This window comes from Vicia villosa, unplaced genomic scaffold (assembly GCF_029867415.1).
Source record: "Vicia villosa cultivar HV-30 ecotype Madison, WI unplaced genomic scaffold, Vvil1.0 ctg.003747F_1_1, whole genome shotgun sequence".
Classification (NCBI taxonomy): domain Eukaryota; kingdom Viridiplantae; phylum Streptophyta; class Magnoliopsida; order Fabales; family Fabaceae; genus Vicia; species Vicia villosa.
In genome coordinates this window covers 13,792-34,972 of record NW_026706287.1, presented here as the reverse complement: position 1 = coordinate 34,972, position 21,181 = coordinate 13,792, and the positions used below count along the sequence as shown (strand labels likewise).

At 33.8% G+C, this 21,181-nt stretch overlaps 1 protein-coding gene across 1 annotated transcript; it reads right to left on the bottom strand.

Annotated features, from left to right (window-relative positions):
• Positions 1-17,541: 17,541 nt before the first annotated feature.
• Positions 17,542-18,472, bottom strand: LOC131641436 (uncharacterized). Its single transcript, XM_058911731.1, has 5 exons — positions 18,360-18,472; positions 18,163-18,273; positions 17,982-18,063; positions 17,795-17,890; positions 17,542-17,709 (listed from the first exon to the last, which is right to left on the bottom strand). The coding sequence occupies exons 1-5, from the start codon at positions 18,470-18,472 to the stop codon at positions 17,611-17,613; spliced, it is 501 nt and encodes a 166-aa protein (XP_058767714.1). The 3' UTR covers positions 17,542-17,610.
• Positions 18,473-21,181: the final 2,709 nt, after the last annotated feature.

Genomic DNA, 21,181 nt, shown 5'->3' with positions numbered 1-21,181 from the left:
TTGTGTGATTTTTGTGAGGGACCAAAATGGGTCTTCACTCAAATATATATGTGAAAAATTATATATTCATTTAAAATTAAGATTTTTTTATACCTTATTTGTTTAAATTTTATGTGGGTGAGAGTGAGTATATCATTATTTCATTGTTAATTATCACAACTAATATGTATATATGTTAATAAATATTTTTTATTTTGTTTCTTTTAGCATTGTGAAAATTAAAATATTTTTCAGTCTCTTCCTTTAAAACTGATTCAGTAATATTGAAGAGTGGTTTATGTATAGCTGGATCAATCCCTTGCTTTATTAGCCTCTTCTTCAAACATGAATTCCAAAAGTTTTTTTATCTCATTATCTGTTCTCCCTAGTAATTGTGCTGCAATTTGAGCCCGTCTAATAAGACATTGAAAATTAACCTATAATCATTTTTTAAACATATAAACATGTTTGAACATTTATGTTACCTATTTCCAAGTATTTCATGAAGACTAATAATAAGATTCTCCTCTTGTTGTGAAAACATTCCTCTCTTCAAATCTGGTCTCAAGTAGTTTATCCATCTCAATCTAAAACTTTTTCCACATCTTTGCTGAAGGATAGAAAAACACTTAGAAAGGGGGGGTTTGAATAAGTGTAGTCTAAAAACTTGAATGATAAAAACAATTTGCACAGTTATTTTTATCCTGGTTCGTTGTTAACTAAACTACTCCAGTCCACCCTCACGGAGTGATTTACCTCACCTGAGGATTTAATCCACTAATTGCAACAGATTACAATGGTTTTCCACTTAGCCCACGACTAAGTCTTCTAGAGTATCCTGATCACAACCTGATCACTCCAGGAACAAATGCTTAGACACAAGCTAAGACTTTCTTAGAGTATCCTGACCACCACGTGATCACTCTAATTACAACTGCTTAGACACAAGCTAAGACTTCCTAGAGTATCCTGATCAACACTTGATCATTCTAGTTACTTACAAATTAATGTAATCAAATAAGAGTTTTACAATGCTTCTGAAAAGCTATAATCACAACAGTGATATTTGTCTTAAAGTTTAAGCTTAATCTCACTAATATATTACAACAGCAATGTAGTGAGCTTTGATGAAGATGAAGTTTCTGAGCTTTGAGTTGAACAGCGTTTCAGCAAGTTTTTCAGAATAAGTTCGTTCAGAATTCGTAACCTTGCTTCTCATCAGAACTTCATATTTATAGGCACTTGAGAAGATGACCGTTGGGAGCATTTAATGCTTTGCGTATTCCGTACAGCATTGCATTTAATGTTTCACTCTTTTGTCAACTACCTCGAGCCTTGTTTATGCTGTGTCTACTGACGTTGCCTTTAATAGCTTCTAACGTTCCTTTTGTCAGTCAGCGTAGCCTGCCATCTGTACTTGCTTCTGATCTGATGCTTGTGTATACAACGTTTGAATATCATCAGAGTCAAACAGCTTGGTGCATAGCATCTTCTTGTCTTCTGACCTTGAAGTGCTTCTGAGCATGATACCATGAGAACTTCAGTGCTTCTGCTTCTGATCTCAAGTTCTTCTGATGCTTCCATAGACCCATGTTCTGATTCTGCTTTGACCATCTTCTGATGTCTTGCCAGACCATGTTCTGATGTTGCATGCTGAACCTTCTGAGCGCTGATTTGTGCATACTCTTTATATATTTCCTGAAAGGGAAATTGCAATGTATTAGAGTACCACATTATCTCACACAAAATTCATATCCTTGTTATCATCAAAACTAAGAATATTGATCAGAACAAATCTTGTTCTAACATTTGCAACCCTGCAAGTTATTAATATATCTATATATGTTATCACATATATAACTTGATGTGCAAGTATATATATATATATATATATATATATATATATATATGTGTGTGGGCGACTCAAGTGAGAACACTTGGTTATTATAATAAATGAGAACAATGAATCACGACCATTAAATTTTGATTTTGTTGATTTTAATGGACTGGATTGGTTTCTCTTTCTATGATCCTTAGTATTTATTTTAAATCAACATAGAAATAGAAACCAATCCAGTTCATTAAAATCAACAAAATCAAAATTTAATGGTCGTGATTCATTGTTCTCATTTCTCATAATAACAACTGTTCTCACTTGAGTCGTCCCCTATATATATATATATATATATATATATATATATATATATATATATATATATATATATATATATATATATATATGTATATATATGTATATTATAATATTATACCAGCAAGTTTGGACACTGAACTCCAACAACCAACACCAAAGATGGTTATGTAGTGTAGCAGTCTTGGTGATAAGAAATGTTAACTACACAAGTGTCTTCATATTCTGCCGGTGACGTGCACACTTTCGTCAATGACTGCAAATACAAAGGAGTTAACATGAATATCCATTAGCCTAACTTAAAAATAATATAAGAAAACTATAGTTACAGTTGAAGAACTATACTGTAATAGCCTCACACCATGTTCAACCACTGCACTCATTGGTAGGGATCTCTAATGATCAAGTGAATAACAAATACAGGATAGTAAAGCTGCAACACAACTATATATATATATATATATATATATATATATATATATATATATATATGCGATATAATCCATAGCACAATATTAATACTTCAATAGCAGTACTTGGATACAAATAAATATCATATTTAAACCTAAGACAATTTGCTTTATAACCAATTTGCTGGAGACTCTGCAAATGATGAAACATAAATACACACTAAGCCAGATATCAACCATAGCAGCAATAGATGCCAAATATCAACAGTTGAAAGAAATATCTATCATGAATAATCAAAGAAGAAAACAACTGGATACGAAAACTGTGAAATAAAACAAAAAATTCTGCAAAACCGTCATGTTATTAACATCATTTTTGCTAAACTGTTCGGCATTACATATCCTCTGAAAGAGCTCACCTCAAGCTGCATACTCCATCACTATTTCTAAATGAGTAGGAATTAAAACCACCTGAACAATCATAACCCCATTGAATTAACAGTTAACCACTCATATTTAATCAACAAAATACGCAATACAAACTGATTCAATCCAATAGATAAACCAAAAAATAAAGTCCTTGTGTCGTTAAAGATTTACATATATTCGGGTGTCGATGAGACCCGTGGTTGATAATCTCTCTTGCCACATTCTCATCAATCTGGAATTACAGAAGCAAAAAAAAAAAACTTATAATCTCATATGTTAAAATAATAGTTTTTCAAAGCCATTTAGCATAAATAAAAACAGCACAATAAAATTCTAATCATATTTAAAAGATAAATTTTCCAATTGAAATTTTGCAACCCTCTTCAATTTCTGAAATCAAAGTTCCAAACTTATAGCACCAAGTCACCGTAGAAATAAGAAATGGATAATTTGAAAAAAATAATACAGGAAAATGAATGAGGGATTGAAGGAAGGGGAAGAACATGAGATCTTGAATAGGTGGCATTTCATGAACTCAAATATTCATTTACGGCAAGTCAGATCTAAATCACAAAACAAAACACCAGCAATGATAAATATTGCGAAGAAGAACATAAAACACATAACAAACGTTATCAATGATAAACCAACAAACCATAGGTAAACACAAAAAATCGAACAAATTGATACAACAAATTATTAAAAATTAACCCGTTTTTTATGCTGCCGAAAGTTGAAGGTACTTATATAAAAGCATGGATTAGGGAGAGAAAATGTTGGGCTCAGTTACAAGAAAGAGGGAGAAAAGGATAAGCATGATAAAATGATGTTACAAGCAAAAAGTTTGAGTGTGGAAGTTTTAAGGTTAGGGTTTGTTCATAGAAGTAGAGATGGAGAGATGAAGAAAGTGAAGAGAGAGATGAAACCGCAAATATGGACCGTGTGAAGAAACAGAAGAGATAAATGAATAAAAGAGTGGAACTGAAAAAATCTTTCGTCTGAGAATCAAAAGCACAAGGTGGAAGAATAAGAAAGCTGAAGGTTGAGTTGAAGAATGAGGAATGTGAAGAGAGGGTGGATTCAGATGAGAGAGAAGAGAGGTTGCGTGTGTTTGGAACGACAGACTTTCTACATCTAAAAAGTGAGGTCTTGGGGAAGGAAGGCACTGTTCACTCAAAAAATATTTGAAAATTGAAAAATGGTACTTTTCAGTCACCATTTTGTTGTAATTGAACTACCAACATCGAATGTGATTTAAATTTGTACACAAATAAAGTAACTATCATTGAGTTCAGACTAAAAGTACAAATTGGTAACAAAAAATAAATTTTGGACAAAAAATGCCCCTCAAATGATGAGGTGGAGGGCAAAGACAAAAGGTTAAATTAGTGTTTTCCTGAACCATAAATTTTCTTATATTATAGATGAGTTAACATGAATTGATGTTATGTCTGATTTTGGAACAAATGTTTTTAGAGATACTTTTACTTTTTTCTTTTCTTTTCTTTTTATAATAGGGAGTCATTTTTAAGCATGATTTTATGAAAAGGGGGATGTTTTTTTCATCCTTAGGGGTGTGTCCCAGACCATTGGAAACATGAATTGTCTTTGATGCGTTTTGAGACGCATATTTGAATGTATCAAAAATCAAACAAAAATCAAACAAATCTTTGTCTTTTCCATAACCACCATATTGTGGAAAAAAATATGATCCAGAGATGCATTTTCGTATGTTATTTGAGTGTATTCGGAGTTGCATATCCGAAATATCCTCTGTACTCAATTGTTTTGTTTTTATTCACTAAATTTGATATTTCGAAGCACATATATTTTAAATCATTTTTAGGTCATAAATTAGAAGAAAAACACATATTAATTGATCCAGACATGGTACACAATTATGAAAAAGATACAATTATCAAAATGTACCGACCATATATAAGTTCTTTCGAAAATATAAAATAATATAACCAAACAAAAGCCTAATGGGTATGTCTAACCCTATGCCTTCTCCACCTGTACTGCAAGACATTTCGTGCATCGACCATCATGGCTTCGACGAAGGTCAATTGGGGACTGCCATTCTCAAAAAGTCCCACCTCTACGTCTGATCTCTCCACCTCCCCAATACGCCGACATGTCTTCGGTATGGTAATCCCTAGCATTAAGTACCTCTTGATTAGCTGACCTAGGCGGTCTTTCAAAAGTTTCTGGTGTCATGATAGAGTGTGACTCCCTATAGAACCTTGCGATACTCCTCTAGTACCAAGTGACTCTTTAAATCCTCTAGTATTGCATCAAAATCTCTGTAGTTAATGGTCGAAAAAGCGGACTCTATCGGGGGTCTCCGAATAACCTGCAAATAACTAAACTGACGCATCACTTGCTCTGGGAGATAAAGGTACATAAGAGATTACCCATATGTTATCGATCCGAAGTATAAGGAAATGACGTCCAACAAACACGTCTCGCAGTGACCCCCGTTTGGGCAGAAGAAAATGTCATTAGGTACATGACGATCAAGCTACACTCTGAATGTCTCGATCACATTATCCCCATGTACTAGATAAAGACGAAAGAAATTATCCAAGCTCAATGTAGGAATGCACAACTTCCCACCTGGTGATGCGAGAGAAGGGAGATGATCCATCCGTTCAATCTGGACTCGTATCTAGTACTAGGTCGATGGCAAATTGCACCTTGTGCTATGGCGGTAAATCATCATATCATCTGAAAACACTTATAGAAAATCACACCCAACTGGCAGCTCCATCAACATATCTTTAATGTCGATTTCCAAAGCAGCAAATATTTGCGTCTCATCCTTAAAGAGTTCTATACTTGATTAGAAGATATAAACGTCAAATTTTCACCTTTGTCGAACTTAGATTCATGCTCTGGAGGAAAGTCACATATATCTTCAAGAAAAATACTAGGAATTACACACCATTGACATATCACTAGCGTTCACATTGCTCTATACTCTTTGAGAAGAAAACTTCAACAATACCAGATCGTTCTCCCTCAAATACATCCCAACTTGATTGGCAGACAAGAATCTCGAATCCTCATTTTCTGTTGGTTCAGCGAAACAACAACGCTTCGACATCACTTGAACTCTTGCAATCATTGGCATGCTGAAACAACACTCCACACCTGAAACATCTTTGAGAAGCTGAAGCTTCTCCCTCACCCGTTTCAAGCTCGCTTCTGCTGGCAAGCAATTATAAAAACAAACAAACACCGATAGTGTTTTACACACATGTTACGTACAAAGGAATAAACAACATAGACAACCCTACCGAACAAAACGAGATGCTCTGATACCATTATGTAACATCTCAAACCCTGAAACTTGTATATTAATCATTACACGACAATTTAAGGTGTCACCAACGATAATCTTTAACAATACAAACATTTAACAAACACGCGTCGGAAAATATTAACGTCATGCAACACTTGTCATTGCATGCTCACCTTCACTTAGGATATCATTGTGTCAGTATCGATCTTATTTCAATTAATAAAAAATTGCAACTTCTACCTTTAGTCTCAAACTTCAAAATATAATAATTTTTTTTCAAAATAAAGAGTTATCATATTCATCTCTTAACAACTTCAACATAAACTAAATAAAACAATTAAACAAAACATAATAAGCAAACAAACATTCCCAACCCCGATGCTACAAGATAAGAGCAATACTTCTAAATAACGATAAAACTAAAAGAAATAACTTCAGGGGCTAACATCCACTTACAACAACACTCTATTCCTGAGTATCTGCAAGATGTCCATGGTGGGCAACATCAAAGCAAAGGGGTGAGAAATAACATTCAATATAAATAGTATAAAGAAATATATAACAAGAAAACATTTTGTAAACAGTTTGTAGGAACAAGATTTGGTTCTGTATTTGGTCTTTATCTTTGATGACAACAATACATTATTTCTTAGAGAAAAATTTTGTACCCTAATGATTTTCGTCTAGTGTGTAGCTTTTACTTACAGGTTTTGACTCGGATAGTACGACGCGTAACATTATCAATTTTTGGAATCAACACACTTTTACCATGAAAAGTTACAACGTGTGCTTTACAAAGACAAGTCAAGTTCTGTAACGCTCTTTGACTATGCTTATGATAAAATGCTCATTAAATAGCTTCTGACTATGATTATGATAAGGGAGCTTCTAAAGATTCTCAAGCTCTTACATTTTTGCATAAGTTATAAAGACCAAGTTCAGAAGATAAGGTTCTCAAAAACAAGTTGTGAAGATTCGGAAGACAAGGTTGTGAAGACCGAGAATTGATGATTGATCCCTTCAACAGAGTAAAATTTAGAGACCTTGGAGTTTTCAAGCTCCTTGTCATGGTCACTTCTTGTCTTTTCAATTTCACTCCCATTCTCCTTCTAAATACAAAGGAATAGTTTCTTTGAACGCATCACACATATCAACTTTTTCTCTAATAAAGTTAACCCATGGATATCTTGAAAAATCATCCATACATAAAAACACATATCTCTTCCCACCAAGAATTTCCACTTACATAAACCATATAAGGTGAATATGAAGTAACTAAATAGGTTTTGAGGTGGCAAGATGTTGGAGCTTCTTGTGGTACATGTTGGTCTTTTTACCTATTTGGCACTCTCCACGGAATTTGCCTTCTTAAATCTTCAGATTTGGCAAACCTTTGACGACTTCACCAAATATAGCCTTCTTCATGCCATTGAGATTGAGGTGAGCAAGTTTTTGGTGCCATGCTTGTTCTCATCAACTTTGGATAACATGCTGGATGCATGCTTAGATATCCACATATAATATTTGTGGTTGGATCTTAACCTCTTCATGAGAACTTCTTGATCCTTGCTGGTGACAATATATTCAAATTTGTTGAAGTTTACATTCAATCCTTGATCATATAATTTAGTTATTTTGATCAAGTTAGCAGTTAAACCTTCTACCACAAGACATCATTAAGACAAGGAAGATTAGGGCTAGCCATTTTGCATATGCTCTTTATTCTTCCCTTTGCTCTAGCACCAAATGTGACATAACTATTAACGTAAGATTTCAACTCCTCGAGATATGTCTTTTCTTCAGTCAAGCGCCTGAAACACCCATTATCAAAGTACCAATCTCCCATTAAGGAAACTCTAAGAGAAGTATGTGTTGTGAAACTATTAGCAGCTACTTTGGATTTTTACTCTTTCTTTGCATGAACCTTCTTGCCATCTTATCTCTTCGGTATTAGTTGACTATAGGAATAAGGATAACCATACAATTTTTAACAATAATGCCTAATATGACCATATTTACCACAACGATGACATCTCCATGACAGGTTTTTGTGACTTCTGAGAAGTGGGCCCACATGTTAAAAACGATTCTGGATCATGAGGTCCACCATCAAAAACTCAATCTTTTTCTTAGGAGGAATAAACTTCTAAGGAGGGGCTTTGAATCCTTTCAAATCCTATTCCTTTATGACATATGACCATCTTTCCAACATCAAAATTTTCGTATAGCATATTTGAACCATTGTTCAACATAGGCACATATTTAGTCATTTTATCAAACTTGGACTTTAGTAGACTCACTTCTTCTAGACTAGTTATGGTTGAAACTAGTATCTATTTTTCATGAAGGAAAGCGTTGAAGGGTTTCTTCTGTTTCTCTCCAACACTGCAAGCATACTCCTACTTGGTGTATAAGAGCCTGTATGTTGTAGACATCTCTCCATCAATCATGTCTTCATTACTATACACACTTTTAGATTCAATTTTTCTAGTGAATGCTATTACTAAATTACCAGTTTCACTTTCACAATCAAACTCATACCAAGTAACAGACAATCCCTTTTTATGCTTCTTGAGAAAAGTAGGGAATTCAGTTTTGATATGTCCTATGCCTTTGTCTTCTTATTCGCCCTTGTTTTGGGGACTAATGTTGGACCTGATGTCTTGAACATCTGTCCTCCATTTTCTGTCCAGCTTCTTCAAAGCATTGTTGAACTTTCTGCCAATAAGAGCTATAGCATTTGAAAATTTTTCTTCTGTATTCTTTTCATTTTGATCTTCATCTTTTTCAATGTTGGATACAAAAGCATTAATTTTCCTCTTCTTTTATAATCTACAATTTATAGAAACTTCAAAGGTTTTCATCAACCTTTAAATTACTTAAGTCTTGAGCTTCTTTAATGGCTGTCACCTTCAATTAAAACTTCAGAGGAAAATATATGAGAATCTTTCATTCTAAGCAGATTTTCCTATGACATCTGTTCTCCCAAGGAAAAATAATTGTTGGCTATATCATGCAATCTAATGTTGAAATCATATATGGATTCATCGTACATCATTCTCAGATTTTCAAACTTGGTTGTGAGGATCTGCAGCCTTGACATCCTATTCTTGGACGTGCCTTCCACTACAAGAAAGACACGTTTTAGCTGTAATTTTTTAGCGCCGGCCCCGACTCCGACGCTATTAGCGTTGCAATAACGTCTCACGTTACCGGCGCTATCTAAGAAAAAACACTTGCTTAATATTTTTGCAGGATTTTTACTTTAGTGTCGGCTAAAGCCGACGCTACTGTTGGTGCGAAATAATTTCATTTCCCCCCACCAAATTTCGTTTGCCTCCTTCTCATTTATTATTTTGAATAATTTTATTTATTTATTTTAGCAACGGCTAAAGCCGACGCTACTGTTGATGCGAAAATAATTTCATTTCCCCCCAAATTTTGTTTGCCTCCTGCTCATTTATTATTTTGAATTTCCCAAGCTTTGTGAGCTTTGGTACACGTGTTGATCAGTTTGAACATGTTCTTGTCCACACCATTGAATATAGCATTTAAGGCTTTGTCGTTTGCAAGAGCTTCATTATCGTCATCTTTAGAACAATCAACTTCAGGCTTTAAGCTTGTTGAACCATATTGAGAAGTGATCACATGATGTTGCCGACTTTTAACCACAACCTTCCAAGTTTTGATGTATATGGATTTGAGAAAGGCAACCATATTGGCTTTCCAATATTCATATTTAGTGCCATCCAAAACAGTTGGCCTGTTGACTGAACCTCCATTCTTAGTGCTGTCCATTTTAATAAAAAATATCTTCCGTGGAGCACACCCTATCGAAACAAGGTGCCTGCTCTGATGCCAATTAAAATTCTATTCTTAAGGGGAAAAATGCTGGACACGATAATGAAACAACTGGTCCAACTTTTTAAACTAGTATGACAATATAATAATAAAAATAATAACACAATACATAATACAATAAAATAATACAAGAGATTGATGAAGGACACCTACGCCTGGAGGACATTGTACCCAATAAAGAAAATTCATTACTTTGAATTAGTACAACTAGTCTTATAGGAACAACATTCTCATGATGTTCAATGCCTCTTCCTAATCCTAGTGACATTCTATTTAGGAATCCCCCCTAAATACGAGAACCCCTCTCACTTTCTTTCAATCACTAACCCCTAGTGATCAACTTAACCATTAACACAATGATTGTTGAAGTTACAACTCAACTAAGACAAACTAACAATTATTTAAAGTTACTGAAACATAGCGGTGTACAGTAGATTCAACACTAATCTTTATGATGACATTAGCGTGGAATACAAGAAACAAAAGACTCATAATATCTAGACACTAAGAACTTAGGCTAGCGCAAAAAAATCACACCTAAATATGAGAATTGAGTCTCCTTATTTAGCAATGTCTTCTTGATTTTTTTCTCCTTGGATATCTGAATTAAATTCATCTAGAATAATAGCTGACTCTGTTGGATTTGAAATGCTCCATAAAATTCTCCAACAAAAGATACTATTTGTTATATTTCAAGTTCAAATTTAAATCTGATTCGATCTTCACAACTGTCAAAAAACCACACAAACATTGCTAACCAATCTACAACAAATCTGATTAAATATCTCAATCAAAAATTTCACACCAAACAACATCCATCATGGTTTGCTGACTAGGGTCAGATGTTGCACTACACACATGTTGAAAAATCGTGTTCAACATATTGCACATGAACATCCAAATTAACTCTCTTTATATATTCTCTTTGCAAAGTGAATCTTGGATAGAATAATTCCGAACCAATACTGCAATAACATTTGTCTATTGTCAGAGGTTAGATATTGCAACACCCATATTCGAACATCGTGTTCCACATGATTCCTTCTACACCGGAACCAACTTTAACATTTTTCATGTTGTTTTATATAATACAGTCAATTCAAAAAGAAAACAAATCTATTATTGGTACAAAATATTCTTTGAAATGATATTCTCATAATTAGTCTTAATAATAAAATTTGAAATTAAAATAAATTTCAGGTTGTATACAAAAAGAGTTGTATTTGATTTTTTTCTCTCTTTCTTTTCTTTTGCAGGTTCTATACTTTTTGCTTGCTTTGATGTTATTATTAGTTGTTTAGGGTTATAAGATAGGTACTTCATGTGCTATTTAATATCAATGTCTTTGTAGTTTGATGGACAAATTTCTACCCTTCTTATATTTACAATTTACAAGTAAGAAAATGATATGAAAATGGACTTGGTTGTTTAGATTTTATCAAATTATAATATACTGACATGATCTCAATCATTTGGTTTGTAGTAGTTTTGGGGTACATCATCTCTAAATTTGTGAATTCTAAAGATTAATTTTTATACTCGAGACACTCTATGCTTTGAATAGTTTCTTTACACCCATTTCAACTTAGTTTTTAAAAGGGAAAAAAAAAATCCTCTACAATTTTATTTTTCATTTTTTATGACATATGTAGTATTTTATTTTTATTTTTTATGAATCTTCCTTCTGACTTAACTAATTAGATTAAATTTGTCAAACAATAAAAAGAAAGTTAATTAAAAGAATAGGCAAGTGTATGCATACTTTATTTTGAAGTATTTGGAATGCACATCTAAGAACATGTCATTACTAGAATATTGCATGAGTTATTATTCATGTTGGAACATTATGTACATATTCCAATATAGGGAGATGAATTGAAAAAATTCATTAAGTCAAGTCCCACATTGTATGTTAGTTGGAAAAATTCCTTAGTCCCACATCGCTTAGATTAGAAATCTTGGCTAGTTTACTTCATTATATAAGAAAGTCATTTGTTTCATTCCAAAACACACCAAAAACTTATTTTTGAGTTTTTCCTTCCTCACTCTCATAACTCCACGTCTTTCGATTTGTCGAAGTGCCAACTTCTCCCCCTTCCTTTCTACTCGTTGAATTTTCCAAGTATTTTCTTGAATTCTCCTTAGAGAATAATGTTAATTTCTCCTTGTTTGAGTTGAGAAATTATCAAGTATAATTTTTATTGGATTCTCTTTAGAGAATTATTGAAATTTCTCTTGGTTTGAGAAATTACTACGACTGGTCGTTATACCAGATACTAAGATGGTATTGATACCATATTTGAATGGTCCTAGTACCATATGAAGGTGTATTTCTAGACCGATTATCTACCGTGCAAGTAGTAATCATATAGTATAGAACTGAGCTGTTTTATCCTGGAGCTGCTTTGCATAATTTTGGCAGTACCGCGAAACGTCTTAAAGAAAGCGTACCGATCCGCGACTCGACCCGGTAATTTCTTTGGTGGCAAAATTTTTAAAATCGTGATCCAACAATTTTAAGACGTTTCGAATTGCCATGGCTACTGAAGAAATTATTGGTACTTATGCAGATGCTTTCTTTGACAAAACCATCCATGTTTGAGAGATGTCACTTCAAATGTTGGCAAGAAATGATGATTTTCTTCTTAATGTTGAAAAATATAGCTAACATTTTGACCGAGGATATTTTGTTGCTCCTTTTGGATCAACTGAACAAACTAACGGTAAGAAATCTGAGGATCAAAAGGAACACGTAATAGTGTTGAAGCTGAATCTGCTGCACAGATTAAAGCGAACAATTTACATTTTAGGAAAGAAATCACCTTATAGAAAGAATGATAGAAAGAATGATTATAACATTCTGAATGGAATCACAAATGATCTGTATGACTATTACAGTAACTGTGATACTTCAAAATATGTTTAAGAGGCTCTGAAAAACAAGTATAACATTGAAGAAGCTGGAGAACAGAAGAATGATTTTAGCAGCTACGTGAAGTATCAGATGGTAGTTAAAAGGTCCATAGAAACTCAAAATCACGAACTTCAAAAGATTGCTCATAAGATCATCACTGAAGGTATGTATTTATAAGCAATTCGAATTTCTTTTATTATTGATAAACTGCCCCTGGTTTGAAAGTTTTTAAGAATTATGTTTTGTTACAAAATAAAATAATTTTTTTTTGAGAGACTGATTATTCTCATTAAAGAAGAATATCAAAGACATGATTAAATAGAAAAGTCTTTGTTGTTTTAAACAACAAAAAGAAATTCGGCGTGGTTCTGAAGCCATATGGAAAATCATTAAATAATTAGAACCATAATAATGTGAACCGAATTAAGAATAGGAACCCTTCTATGGCCCTAGTTGCTCCAACTAGACAACAACCACCTCCTCAAAGAAATGACGTTGTTTTTTTTTTGTTTCAACTGTGGAAAACTAAGTCATATGGCTAAGAAATGTATCTTGTAATGCTTGAACTTGGTGTAGCCCGTAATGCACGGGTTAACCTGGATAATGGAAAATTTATTCATATGATAATTGAAATCAACATGGTTGACAGATCTGATGGTTGGTGGATAAACACGGGCGTCTCTAGTCGTGTTTGTTATGACCGTGTTATGTTTAAAACATACACGAATACTAAAGATAAGAAAGTGTTGTTGGGAGATATCCACACCACTAATAATGTCGATATTGGAGAACTGGAACAAGGTCCACCTGTGAAAAGACTTCAATCTTGAAGGATGTCATGTATGCTTCCGGGATTATAAAGAATCATGTTTATGTTTTTTCCTTCTTCTAAATAAGGCAAGATTTAGTCAGTTTATTGGGGTGGATTTGTACACCATCATCACAAAGAATGATATTTTTATGAATGAAATTGATAAGTTTAAAAACTTTGTAAAGAAGTTGAAAATGATTTAGTAAGAATTTGTAGTGATAAGTAAACTGTATGATTCTAGTTTATTTAATAATTTTTATAAACATGGAACTGTACATGAAACGAATGCTCCATATTCCCCTGAAATAAATGGTAAACCATGTGAAGTCAAGCTTCTCCAATAGTGTGTTTTGATGAAGACAACTTTAAATCTCTCAAGATCATGTACATATATCAAAGAAGAAGGGAAAAGATGCATGACTTTATTTGATCAAAATTTCAAGGTATATGAAATTCTTTTCATATACAATCTTAGTGCTTAAAATAAATTAATCATGCATATTAAAACTTAGTAAAATATGTTTTCACTCAAAATAAATTAATCATGCATATTAAAACTTAGTAAAATATTTTTTAAGTTTCACTCAAAATAAATTAATCATGCATATTAAAACTTAATAAAATATTCTTTTTAGTTTCACTTTTTGAAAAATATGCTGAAAAATAATTTCTTATTTCGTTAATACATTATTTTATGAGACAATTTATTATTTTAAGTATATATATAAAACAAAGCATGTTAAACCAATATATTGGCATTGTGAAACAATAGATTTGCATGCTTAAATCAATTTACTAGCTTTTTTTAAACAATTGAATGGTTGATACTTCTATTGTTAGAAAGAAAGATTTTTTAAAAAGGGACAATGGATTGGTTGTAAGCCAACGATTGGCTTTTTGAAACAATTAAAATTGTTGCTCACAACGTTTCAAAATTTCTGAAGCAATGTCTCTGTTTGAATAGAATTGTTTTAAAATTATTTTCATAAAAATCTCTTGCTTGCATTTTGGTCAAATTCAACGTATAATTTTTTACAGAATTTATTCTAACCATTGCCATGAATTTTGAATGGTTGTATGCACTCTATAAATTGACTTCAAAATTATTATTTTTAGAAAAAAAAAATAATAAAAAAAAAACAAACCTCTTTCAATCAATTAAATAAAAAACTCTCTGCATATTTTTTTTACCAAATAGAAATTTCATCAAGTGATACTTTTAATTCATATTTTTTCATATCATATTTATAAAGTATCTTGAGCACTTAAGAGAGTATATTGTTCTTGAGTTTCATATTTGAAAGAGAAGAAGTCCTTCATAGGATTTATATACTACAAATTTATTTATTCAAAAATTCTTGTTTGTATCACATCTTATTTTTCCAGGATTGTTGGAATTAAGATTGTGTGAAGTGTATTCCTTGTTTTCAGGATTGTTGGAAACAAGAAGTTGAAAGTGAGGGGATTGTTCTCATTTCAACTTGATAAATCCAAGAGGATTGTTCTTGGTGGTTCGGGTGTTAGAAGATTGTAGGATAAGTCTTGGTATTAGGCTTGTACAAATATCTAACAATAGTGAAATCTCTTTCGTGTTGAAAGGGGACTGGAGTACTCTCGGATTGTGAGGGGAACCAGTATACATCATTATGTTCTTTACTTTTCCGCATTTACCGCTTTCCAAATCATAACCAAAAAAGAAAGTAACACATTTCTAAACTCTTGCACCAAACAAAAAAAATAAGAACAACTTGTTTCTAAAAACCAATAAACTTTCAAAGTCCTAATTCACCCCCCTCTTAGGCGCACTCTTAAACTTACAAACCAGAAAGAAAGAATAGAACTTTTACTGAACTTGTTGTTGCAATTATGATGAATTCTGGTGCTGCACCTTACTAGTGGGGGGGATTTTATTGACTGTTTGTTATGTCCTGAATAGAGTTCCCAAGTCAAAAAGTAATATCTATCCTTATGAGATATTAAAGAAAAGACAACCAAACTTGTCTTATTTGAGAACTTGGGGATGTCTAGCTTATGTCAGAATTCTGGCCAAAACGAGTTAAACTCGCTAATAGAGCATATGAGTGTGTACTCATCGGGTATGCAGCAAACAGTAAGGCATATAGGTTTTATGACCTAAATGAAAAAGTGATCATAGAATCAAATTATGTTGATTTCTATGAAGACAAATTTCCCTTCAAATCGAGAAATAGTGGGGGCACTCAATCGAGTCACATTCCTGTGATAAGAAGCACAGAAAGCAATAACAATGTAGAAACAAAACTTCGACAAAGTAATAGAGTAAGAGTTTCTAAATACTATGGACCTGATTATGCGGCTTATAATGTAGAAGAAGATCCAATAAATCTTCAAGAAGCTTTGTCATCTCTGGATGCAGACTTATGGCAAGAAACTATTAATGATGAGATAGATTCTCTGAAGTCTAACAAGACATGGAACTTAGTAGACTTGCCTCCAGGATGCAAACCAATCGGTTGTAAATGGATTTTGAAAAAGAAACTAAAACCTGATGTAACTATTGATAAATACAAGGCTCGTCTTGTAGCCAAGGGTTTTAGACAAAGAGAAAATGTAGATTTCTTCGACACCTACTCTCCAGTCACTAGAATTACATCCATTAGGGTACTTATCTCAATTGCTGCTATTTATAATTTGATAGTACACCAAATGGATGTAAAAACAACTTTTTTAAACAGTGACTTAGAAGAAGAAATCTATATGGAACAACTGGAAGGTTTTGTGATCCATGGACAAGAAAACAAGGTCTGTAAGTTAGATAAGTCCTTGTATGGATTAAAACAAGCTCCTAAGCAATGGCATGAAAATTTTGATAACTTAATAATATCAAATGGGTACAAAGTGAATGAAAGTGACAAATGCGTTTATTACAAATCTGAGAATCGCATTTGCACTATCATATGTCTATACGTAGACGATCTATTCATATTTGGATCAAACATTCACGCCGTTAACACTACAACGAGGAAGGGCTTTAAAAGCGCTTTTTATAGCCTTTAAAAGCGCTTAAAAGCGCTGTGAAAGGTGGCGCTGGCGTAGCTAACAAAAGCGCTTCTGAAAGCGCTCTGGTAGGCCCCCCCTATAAGAGCGCTTTTCTGGAAAAAGCGCTCTTGTAGGCCCCCCTTTAAGAGCGCTTTTCTGGAAAAAGCGCTCTGGTAGGCCCCCCTTTAAGTGCGCTTTTTCCATAAAAGCGCTGTGATAGGCCCCCTTGTGAGAGTAAAAAATAAAAAAAAAAACGCAACATACTAAAGCGCTTTTGGAAAAGCGCTCTTATAGGGTGGGCTTTAAGAGCGCTTTTTCTGGAAAAAGCGCTCTGATAGCCCCCCTATAAGAGCGCTTTTCCAAAAGCGCTTTAGTATGTTGCTTTTTTTTTATTTTTTTTGCTTTTTTATTAATCTTTGGCAGCGCTTTTACAAAGAAGCGCTTTAGTAGGTGGGCCTTTAAGAGCGCTTTTCAAAAGCGCTTTCGTTGCTAAATGAGGTATTTTAATGTGCAGCCTGTAATTTAATCCTCCCAGTCGACCTGTAATATTTTCGACCTGTAATATGTTTTCAACCTGTAATATTTTCGACCTGTAATTTATTTTTGACGATATTATTTCAGCCATCAGTAAGACAATATATATATACTAATATAATACCATTATAATATCCAAAATTATATATATACATCATTACAACATCAATAATATTATAGTTCAAATCGACACAAATCCTACATGAAAAAGCGCTTAATATAAAATTGACACAAATCTTCTTTGATTTCTTCCAACTTAAGCTTCGGGTACGCAGTAGCACGGAATTCGTCAAGGTACTACAAAACAAAAACATAATATGAATGATATATTTAGTTAAATGTAATAAATTATATGAAATTATCTTAAGTTATAAATTCATACCGTGAGCGGAATCTCTAATTGATTCGCCTGAAGGATTTCTTTCATATACCTCAAAACAAAGTATCCGCAATCGTAACTGTTTCGCTGTTGCGGACACTACATAGAAAAACAAATAAGATTCTATAGTTGTCTTGTTTTATCAAGTAGCATAAATATATTATAAGCAACATTGTGAAAAATAATGTACCTGCACTTGGATCCAAGTAATGTTGTTAGATTTAGTTCGGGATACCTGTGCGTCCCGTTGACTTCGGAACACTTGTATTGATCTAATTAACAAATATATAAAAGCATATGTTTAGATCAATCCCACAAATAAGTAAATATATAAATATACACGAATATATATTTAGAACGATCCCACTTACAAATCAACGATGTCCTTCATGGCCTGATAATTGGTCCATTCACCATTTACCGAATTCAGATAATACACGACTTCCCTTATAGGGTTGATAGCAAGCAGCAACCAGTGTGCTCTATAAATTAAAACAATAGGTTATATGAAAATTTTGCTATACACAAAAGAAACAGAGATTAGATGAACAAAGAATGAGAAACTAACCCTACTGGTCGGGTATTATACGCCCAAAGATGCAGACTTTCTGTATTGCCGGTGGACATGAATCTATCTACTAAGCGCTGTCTAACTGATTCCGATTCCGAAGCAATTGCCATTCCGCTGCAGTGGGCGGAAGACACGAAACGGAATCTGTTAGACAACAGAGTCCCGCGCAACACTCTGTCATACAACAACCTTAAATAAAAACATAATAAACATTAGATTATTTTCATTGAAATGTGTAAATAAATTATATTGTGGGACTAATTAAATAATATATCGGATGAGTGAATATTACCGGATGTATGAGTGCATGTTAGTGACGCCTAGTTGATCATGCTTAAAAATCTCCTCCAAGTCATCAATTGTAATAAGTGACTTGAATTCAATACCGAAGACACTTTCATCCATAACGATTTCACGTAAAGCACCATCCTTCAAATCGGACATATCAACCATTGTTGCGAGCGTCGACCGGTACCGATGCACAAAAGCACCGCCTTTTTTTCCCGCTGGCTTCAGAGGACCAGTGGGTGGTACGGTACGAACTTGCTGCGTCACTTGTTGTGACTCGCGAGCGGATGCCTAAAAATCATATAAGTTAGGTAAAATATAAAATCATGCAGATTTAGATTCAGATTAATTATTAACACTTTAAATGTACCTCTTTTAGTGATGCAACGGACTCCTCCTCCTGTAAAATCCCTTTACCCTTAACTGTGGGTTTTATAGGAGCAGTCTAAAATTAAAATGTAAAAAATAATTAATAAACGGTTTAGAATTGACATTCGAAAACTAAATGATTCATAATCGTTTTCAATATACCTCATCACTAATGGTAATGAGCTCCGAGGGCCATGCAACAAATGATCCTATTGCATCTCGCAGCAATGTCGTCTCTGAGACCATGTCAGGTACCGGTAGCATCGCATCATGATCTACTACAACATCCACCGATACTTTCAGGTGTCCATCCGGGAGCGGTCTATGGTGAAGTAAATCTCCCAAAGTGTTGTGCACTTTTCCCTTGCCAACTAGTCGATAATTCGGTTCCGATAAGTATAGTTGGCAAGATGAAATGCCCTAAACCAATAGTAAATATAAAGTCATTATCATTAATAAAATAGAACAATTTAAAAGGAAAAAAAATTATAATTACCTCGGGAAATTTCCTTTGATAGTTGATACTAGCCTTATCACTAGTTTCTTTCACCGATGAAGTGTTGCACTTTTCTCTCATATACGCTTCTTTATCTCTTTGCAATTCAGAGACTTGTGCTTGCAATTCCGCCAACTTTTGCAACACTTCTTCATTTGAAGGATTTCTTCTCCTAGGACTCTTGTAAAAAGAGGTTGGAGTCACACCATGACCCTTACCCCTCACCCGACCGGGATACTCAGGAGCATCTAGTGCTCTACTAAGTACGCTCCCCTCACCGGTGGATGCCGATTGCGACAAGGTCTCCTGTAATTCATTTACATTAAAAAATCATTTATATATTAAAAAACATTTGATTTAATTAAAGACACAGTATTATACTTACACATTCAGTAAAAACTCTCTGAACTTCGGGATCGACAGCTTGACTCTTGCCCACACGAGCTTCCCTCCACAACACATGTACAGGAAGTGAGGTTTCCTCACTTTTAGACTCCTCTAACTATGCATTGACACAAATGATAAAATCGTCAAATAAAACACATTTAGACAATTAATTAAAATGCATTTCTATTTACTTACAAGTTTATCCTCTAAGCGTGCATATCCCATACGCCCTTTTTTGTATGGATACGCGGGCTCTCGCACTATTCGTGGCACTCCTTTTCCGAAAATCTTCATCTCTTTGATTTACAAACTCAGCCCAATCTTTTTCACCAATGAAGATCTCATACTTTTTTGGTCGTCCCGGTGCCTCTTCAAGAAAGTTTCCATCTTTATCCTTAAGATAGGTGTTTGTCAAAAAGGCTTTCCACCCTCTATATGTTTTGCCGGCCAAACTAAGTATGTAGCGTTTACGATCATCTGGTATCTCAAAAGTCCTCTGCAAAAAAACATACGCATAGTGTGTTAGTATAAGTAATTTAAACAATTTATCGTCAAGATAATAACAACAATTAACCATATATGATATATACCTGAAGCTCGTCCCAAATCGCTTTTTTTTTTCGCATCCAACTCTTCGCTTTTCAGATTCCATTTAGCTGTGGAGACCGGAATATGCATACGAACAAGTGTACCAATATAGCTGGTCAACTTTGCAGAATTAGGACCAATTGCTTGTTTATCAGAATTCCAATCCAAACGGTATACTAATCCTTGGTCTCTATGTCGAACGATTCCCTTCATAATAGTGATGCCTCGTGCAACTTCTTTTGCTTCAGTATCAGGTGGAGCATTTGTATCCGTGGCATCTCTTTCTTGAGCATCTCTTTCTTGTGAGTTTTCTTGTGAGTTTTCAGGTGGAGCATCTCTATCCGGAGCCATTTAACCTGTATCAAACAAACTAAAGCACATTAGTACACTATTAATAAGCTAACAATCTATACAAGTAAAATGGAAGTCAAACCATGCATGTACAAGTGTATCGGAAACGAAATCGGTACAAATCAAAATAAGCGTCAAAAAAGAAAGTTGTCGGAATTGAACGAAATTTACATGGCTATGGTAAAACGTCCCCACGGACTCAAAAATAAAGTCGGTTTTCCGAAATTCAGACCCTAAGCCCGACTTTTGATTACGGGCAGAAGCAAAACCGATAAAAAAACAGTCCCGAAATACTATACTATTGATTAAAACAATCGGTACAAATTGAATAAAACAAATT